The sequence below is a fragment of the Gastrolobium bilobum genome, unplaced genomic scaffold, assembly GCF_033153095.1.
Source record: "Gastrolobium bilobum isolate Gb01-03AN ecotype WA unplaced genomic scaffold, APGP_CSIRO_Gbil_v1 utg2833, whole genome shotgun sequence".
In the NCBI taxonomy this organism is placed as follows: Eukaryota; Viridiplantae; Streptophyta; class Magnoliopsida; order Fabales; family Fabaceae; genus Gastrolobium; species Gastrolobium bilobum.
In genome coordinates this window covers 602,898-611,044 of record NW_026899149.1, presented here as the reverse complement: position 1 = coordinate 611,044, position 8,147 = coordinate 602,898, and the positions used below count along the sequence as shown (strand labels likewise).

Here is an 8,147-nt window from a genome sequence, read left to right as displayed (position 1 = left end):
TGTAGCTAGGAGTAGTAAACTTATTGTAATCTCAGGTCTTTTTTTATTTTTTATTTTTTTATTTTTTTTGCAAAAGAGGAATTACAATAAAGGGTTTACAAGTTCTTGGGCTACAGATGCCCATCAAATCTCTACTTAGAAAAACTCTACACTCAGCTGGAGGTTCTTGAAGAATGTGGCAGTCCCAATCTGTCCACTTGCTCCCATGACGAGCCAGGGTGTCTGCAACCATGTTCCCTTCTCTATAGATGTGAGATAGTTTTGTTGTCCATTGTATTCTAAGCAAGGCTTGCACTTGGTAAACCATAGGACCAACCGGGTGGTTCCTTTCGCAACCATTAATAACTAAGTTAACAGCAACTTGAGAGTCCCCTTCTATCAAGATCTTCCTGCAGCCGAAGTTCCAAGCTACTTGAATACTATTCAGGAGATCCCCGATTTCAGCTCTTAAGGAGGATCCTCTGCCCAAGTTCCTACTAAAGCCTATGATCCATCTACCTGAGTCGTCTCTGATGACTCCCTCACAACTAGAGTGGGTTCCTCTGTCACTACTAGAGCCATCGACATTGAGTTTCATCCATTGTTGTGGTGGAAAGTCCCAAAAGATTAATTTCTCAATTCTAAGGCTTCTTTCAGTTCCAACCATCCCCATTACCAGTTGTGCCTCTTTAAAGTTCGCGACATAAAAGCGTATTGAATCGAATTATATTAGTTGTCATTATTTGAATTGTTTAAAATAAGATGACATGAAAATGAACCTAACGAGGTCTATTTTATTTATAGGAAAAATATGTATAATTTTAAAGGATGTAAAGTTGTGTCATGTTAAGTGAGAGAAAGAGATACATCATAGGGGAGAGAGAGTGGACACAAAAAAATAAAGGTGTGGATCCTACCTCTTTGTGAGAGTGAAATAAAACAAGTTAGGTCATTTAAAAAAATAAACACTTTTTCCTTTATTTATTTCTGTCCATTACTTTTATTTTTCTCTTTCTCCTCTTGATAGCATATGAGATGTAGTTAATTTATTATTTATTGTTGTTATTTTCTTCTATTTTATTATCAAATATCTAAACGATGCCATAGTAATTTTATTTTACCCATCGTCGTTATATATCCCCATGTGTCAATGTTCTTAAAATAAGGCGTGAATGATACACCAGGTGTTTGCTATTTGACTTGGACTCGAACGACCTAATAGTCTACTTTCCCTTTCCCCTTTGGATACTTAAAGCCACCCATAATATTTGATACTTCTTTCTTCAAAACTTGAAAATGAATAAAAGCTTACTATAATGTTAGGAGGGGAAGGGGAATAAAAAGTTCCTCAAGAAGGGGAGACTAGTGTAAAAAGCAAGCATCTTTGTAAGGGAAGACCTTAACAACCAAAGGTACTAGAGGAAACCCAAGCGAATTTTAAGGAATAAAATTTCAACACAATCTCTATCTGGCTACAAGCTTGCAATTACAAACCAGGGAAAAACAAAAAACAGAAAAAACTAGAGAGGAAAGGAAGCATAACCAACCACAACAGTATCCTAAAAAAATGGTTGAATCATTGCGGGTATATAGCAATTTTTTTTTATTTTTTTCTTGGAATACTTTAAATTTCATTTTGTCCCGGTTAATTGTGGAACACAAATGATACATTCTGGTGCTTCCACATTTTCATCTTGCAATTGTGGAAGCACATGTAGGATCATCTTTATTTGACCAGCTTTCTTTAATTCGACAAGCCTGCATTGGCCTTTCAATTTGGAGTGCTTCTTCAGCTTCCATCTCCAATTGCCAACAATATCTTCCAAACGTGTCTACACTAACCTGAAGTCTAAAATCTATGCCAAATAGGAAGCTCATCTCCAACCTATTCAGTTCAGATGTGCTTACTCCTCCAACTTTTGCATAGTAAGCATTATTGAAGAATCTGCAAAACCAAATAGAGAGATACATCGGCAGCTTGAACTGAATAAAACAAATTTGGAGAATGAAAGCTAATCAAAACAGAAAAAAGTAAGAGGAACTATATTTTTCCCTTTAAATCATCCTTTTTGTCAAACTGATCATTGATTCAGCATATTATAACATTGCAAAGGTTGTCAACCCGCTAGACCAGTCATACTAATTGAGTTATCACCTTACATGGCCCACAAAATAGATAAATTTCAGACAAAGCATCAAAAATTATTTCACCACTAGATACATACCTAAAGCAAAGAATAACAGTTAAGATATTATGTGCATTTGTCCAATTTTAAACTTGCACTTACGCATCATCCATAAACTTTGCAGCCAGCATAATGCTTGTTATCAGAAGCCGGTGCACATTAAGTGAAGTCAATTTGATCTCCGTTTGCTCAAGAAATCGATCTACATATATGTGCGCCACAACAAAGCAGGATGGGCTGCAACCTGAGTACTTAAAGATACGATCAATGTAGTTACGAACACAGAGAGTAGGTGCTCTTAAACCATGAAATACTGTAACTACATCTTTCATATGCTTTGCTTCCAATAGCGTTTCATTTCTCTGAACTGATCTCTCAAGAAGTGAAGAGAGAAGTGATAAAACCCGTGGAACTCCTCCTCTTTTACCCAATTGTTTAAGCCCCAGTGAAAGGTATATATCTGAGCTAACATCCTCGGTTTCAAGAGCCAGAGACCCCATCTCCAAGCTGCAAAGAAAGAAATGGACAACCATCAATAAGATAAACCTTATTCAAATGCATTTTTTCAGCACCTTTGGAGGATCAAGTCAACAATGATCAAGATATAATAAAGCTTAAGCTGTTCGATAACGAGTGTTAGAACAAACAAATGAAATATCATCAAGTTAAAGTCCAATCTCAATATAAGTTACTTCTCATTAAGCAATGAGTCTACTCAAAACTGTCCATCAACTTAGCCAGAGAAGGAACTCTTCCATTTCAATCAAACCTTCCCCCCAAAATAAAAAAATAAAATAATAAATAAATAAAATTGCAAGATGTCTGTGCCTTGTGCATAAATACTTATGATATGAAGTACACATGTGGGATTCCTAATCCTATAGCCTAAGTCATGCAAGGTAACTTCATGTTTGGTTAGATCTAAGTAACCCCTTAATTTGGTATCCAACCTAAAAGTGTAATATTCCCCCAGATCTCGAGTCTCTTATCCCAAACCACGAACCAAATTGAAGAATCCCACTCTACTTGAATCAATTTTCAGTCTTCCAGACATACAAGCTCTCTACAACAAATAACAATTGTCTCTCCAACAAAAGGATTACACATCCAATTTGCTCATTACGGTTGTCCTTGCAAATCAGCCTCAACCAGATCTCAAAGTGACCGAATTTACTTCCACACGGCCACCCCAGAACTTAGAGCGCAAAGATTGCCGTGAATTTCGTAATAAAGGCAGAACTTTTAGGCCATGTCAGCTGCATACACTTGACACTATCCTTCCCCAGAAACGAAACCACTTAACCTTACCTTCAAAATCAACCCCCCCAAAAAAAGAAAAGCACCCTACGAAATTCAGCCAAGAGAAGAAAAGAAAGCAACCTATGGTGCAAGCTGCATGTTCAATGCAAGTGGTGAGAAAAAAAAGGAGAAAATGCATGAGAGAGATGAGGAACTCACAAATTATCAAAGGATTACTCTAGCGTAGTGGTGGTGGTTGTTGTTGCTTCTCCAACATAAGGGAAAGCAATACTCTTTGTGAACATAGATAGATCATGTCTGTCTCCCCAACAACACAGACTCCACCATTCTCATTTCTCTGTGTTGTTGTTCTCCCTCCACACACTTCTTCTGTTACTCCCACATAAAGGATTTACCTCTTTCTTTTATTAACTCCACAACCTCCTTCCTTTTTTCCCTTTTCTCTCCCTCTCTCCTCTCTCCTCTCTCCTCTCTCCTAAAAGATAGCGTCGGTAGTGTAATCCACCTCTACCTTACCATATACCAATACCATCCATGTTCATTGTTCTAAGTAGGTGCCAAACAAAGTGCTGTATTTCTTTATTTTGCATACTCACCACCGGGTCCCATAAATTCCCTGCAATATATATATATATATATATATATATATATTATTTTTTTGCTTTAGGGGCGTTTGCCATGCAAATTTTCATGAATATGGTGAAGAAGTAACTTTTTTAGAAATATTATTAAAAAAATTATTTGATAGACTAAAATATTATCGAGATTTTATTTAAAAAAGTGTAAAACTTTTTCAACACGTGAGATTTCAAGAAAATTTGGAAGAAATTTTTTTGTTGTATTCTTGGATGATATTTTAGAAAAAAAAGTATACACAAAATAAAATTTTGAAAAAATCAGATTTTCAGAAATTTTTTTAAAACCTTTGTATCAAATATGGATAAATAGGATTACCACTATCACTTTCTCAAAAATATGAAAAAATTTCCTTACCAAACACCTCCTTAAGAAAATATAAAGTAATGTCATTTTTTATACCGATTCTAATTATTTTTTTAGGCTAGTTGGCTTCGATATCACAAAAATTTCAATTCTTTGAATCGATTATGAAATTAATCGAGTCATATCTTAATCACAGTTAAAATTCGTTATCCCTTTTCAAAGATATATTTGATGATAATTAAATTCAAATTTACTCTCTACTCTACTTATCCTGTGCTACAACCTATGAAGCATTGACACTTCAAAAATCCTGACGTGTCGTGTCCGATACTTCCCGACACTCTCGGACACTCCGACACTCCCGACACTCTAATACACGTTATAGAAATTCAAAAAAAAGTTTAAAGGTTACATTGCGTTGAGTTTTTAGTTCCAACTATTAGATTCGTTGGATTACGATTACTATTTTATTGAGTTTAATATAAATATTTGAGATATCTTATGTTTTTTGCAAAATTTATTAATATTATAAGTTTAGATTCATTTTTTTATTAAATTATTGAATATTAAATATAATATACACCACATAAATTAAAAATATTATTTAATATCAAAACGTGTCCTAACGTGTCAGAATCTAACATTTTTCAGAATTAACGTGTCGGAGTGTCGTGTCGTATCGTGTCACGTGTCCCGTGTCAGTATCGGTGCTACATATACAACTAAGTTACACCCGATGGATAAAATAATGTTATTTATATTAAAAGTAACATTACACAAATAAATAACACCCACACAATGTGGCGTTCATGGAACAAAACTTTGGTCTTTAGTGCATATATGTGTTTAATTGGATATATTTTTTTAAAAAAAAGTAGAAATTTTTTCAATGTGTTGGGAATTTTTTTAAAATATGGAGAAAAAATATACTAAATTGAATATATATTATGCATCAAAGATATTTCCGCGTTCATGGTGCTGTGGCTGCGGTGAATGATTGAACTAGCATATGCTGATGCTGTGACATTGATAAAAGATAAAACTAACTTTATATGTGATTTTGACTATCATTCAAGCACATAGCACGTAAAAAAAAAAAAAAGTTATTTCAAAATGTCTTCATGGTTAACATTTATTTTTAGCTACGCGAATTCATTTATTTTGTTTGCAAATTTTATTTGATTACGATGGGTATGTAATTCTCCCTCATCTTTAACTGAATATCAAGCTTACTCAATAATCTAATGTTTGCGTAAAGCAGGACAAGAATATGTGTGCCTTCAAGTGTTAGATGCTCTCTTATCAAAAAATAAATTAAGAATGAGTTTAATTTTGATATATTAATAATGTAATTTTTTTATATTTTCGTTTAATTTTTTATTGATACTTTATTTAATAACTTTAAGTTAAAAATTATATGTAATGTCAGAAAAATTAAATAATGTAACAACATAATAATAAATATTAATGTAAAACTTTTGATGCAGTTCATTAAAATTAAATTTTATTAAGAAAATTAGCAAATTTACTTCTCTAGTCATCCTGAGCCAAATTTATATAAAATATATGAAATTAAAATAAGAAAATTAGAAATAATTGAATTTTGTCTTTCCATAGCACCTTACAAAAAGAATTTCAAGAGGACCCTATAATAATAAATTACGCCGCAAGATAGGCCATAGTTAGTGGGTCATTACTTAATAAAAAAAAAAACAATGATAGAGAAGCGGAATACGATAAAGGTTAAAGAGGTTCTAGCTTAAGGTGGAGACGATGTGGAACACCAATTCATGAACCAAGATTACTGCTTTATGAATCTGACTCTGAGTCACACTAAAATATTCGGTCTACAATTTGTTTGTTTGCATCACTTTTGCTGCTTCTTTGTTTGGACCATGCCTCAGAAAATAACACTTTCGCTCCGTTTTTGTTTTCTTTTAATTGTTCTGGTTATATAATCTTTTCATTTTCCTTTTACGAAAATAGTCTCGAATATACAATGATTTGGGTGGTTGTCTAATTCTTCTCTATTCTTTTTTTTTTTTTTTGGTAAACTAATTCTTCTTTATTTTAATAGGACTAATGTGTGTTTGATACCGTTGTTTCATGTTGCGTCAACGAGACCTTTCGTTGGGAAATTTTTAATCACGTCTGTATTAGCATCATTAGCAAAGAATCTGGAGATGCCAATATTCGTCACGACAAAAACGATTTGACGTGAAAACTTTTCATGTGAAGATAATGCTGTAGTTTTCTCTATTAAGATTACGAGTACAGTATGAGTACGGTTCTATGCGTGTACAGATAATTAGTTAATACCCACCTACGGTAAGATAATATCTTAGTTATATTTTAAAGATTTATAAGAGTTATATTCTAAGAAAAGTGATTGTCTAATGTTTTAAAAATTCGTTTTGCGTGTCGTACTTTTTTTTTTCTACCGTTTTGATAAAAGTAATTTGTCAAAATGAAATTTTGTGCGTGACACGTAGTCCTATTTTTTAGAACTTTGACCTACCGTTTCCCTAATTTTGTCAGGATATAATATAAAGTAGAAAGACAACTAACGATAAGGACTGGACACCGCTGTACGATTCAGTCATCACTAAATTAAAAAAAAAATATATACAGTTTGGTAGGTGGTGGTGATCCAAACATTTACCATTACTATTTTCAATTATTCAATTATTCAATCATTGAAATTCATGCCATCTTTTTAAAAAAATATTTTTATATTTTCTATCTCAAAGGGGCGGTTTTTATTCAATATTAACAAAAAGAAAAAATATGTATCATTACAAAAGACGTAAAGTTACGTCATTTTAAGTAAGAGAAAAAGATAAATTATAAAAAAAAAGATAATTGACAAAAAATAAAATAAAAAAATGAGTCTCATCTATTTGTGAAAATAATGACACATGGTGGTGGGACACTAGCAATGAATCCAACACTTAGTATATGTATAATTGAGATAGAGTATGTAGAATGGAAGGAGCATGTGTAACTGAGAATTTGAGCTTTCACAATCATAGCATGAGAAAGACCGGGGGCTCATGTAATATGATCCAACAAGTGGATATCAATGTTATATATAGTAGGATTTGCATTGATATAGGAGAAGTGGTCAAGAAAACCATGCGACACCAAAGTTTTCGTTGTAGCCTTGTGCCAATGTGTAGGTGCAGGTGTGGTGTGGCGTAGCGGTGGAGTGTTATGTGGATGTAGATAAATGGTACTATTGGCTAGGGGTGTTCGTGGTCTGGATTGGATCGGTTTTGAAGCAAAAAACCATCTGATCCAATTCCTTCGGTTTGGTCATTACATCATCCGATCGGTTTGAATTTTTTTCAAATCCGATCCGATCCGATCCAATTTTTTTCGGTTTGGATTGGATCGGTTTTCGGTTTTTTGAAAAGCCAAAAAAACAAAACTTATAAGAATTATTTTTAGAAAAAATGAGGATGTTTCAAACCCCTCCCCTATCTTTTCTCACAGACCCCTCCCCTCTTAATCTGTTTTCCATCAACAGTGTATCAGAACATTTTTTTGTTCTACAGCTGTTATGTTTGTGTCCTTAAGTCTATATCTGATGGCTCAACTTGTGCCCCTCTTGGTGTGGTAAGAATCGAAGGAATTGGGTTTTCAACCTATAATATTTTCGCACCATTTTTACATTGTATTTTTAGATAATAAAACAAGAAAAATAAACATTTCAATACACCATCTCTTCAGATAAATGATTCTATAGATTTTTTTAGAGAAAAAAATGTTATGTCACAG

General features: G+C 33.3%; 1 protein-coding gene across 2 annotated transcripts; it reads right to left on the bottom strand.

Annotated features, from left to right (window-relative positions):
• Positions 1 to 1,414: 1,414 nt before the first annotated feature.
• LOC133287730 (cyclin-P3-1) lies at positions 1,415 to 3,947 on the bottom strand. Of its 2 annotated transcripts, XM_061485396.1 has the most exons (3): positions 3,624 to 3,947; positions 2,268 to 2,672; positions 1,415 to 1,924 (listed from the first exon to the last, which is right to left on the bottom strand). In XM_061485396.1, the coding sequence occupies exons 2-3, from the start codon at positions 2,663 to 2,665 to the stop codon at positions 1,669 to 1,671; spliced, it is 654 nt and encodes a 217-aa protein (XP_061341380.1). In that variant the 5' UTR covers positions 2,666 to 2,672; positions 3,624 to 3,947; the 3' UTR covers positions 1,415 to 1,668. The 2 variants fall into 2 exon arrangements, with proteins under 2 accessions (XP_061341380.1, XP_061341381.1); XM_061485397.1 differs by lacking the exon at positions 3,624 to 3,947 and having other exon boundaries at positions 2,268 to 2,674.
• Positions 3,948 to 8,147: the final 4,200 nt, after the last annotated feature.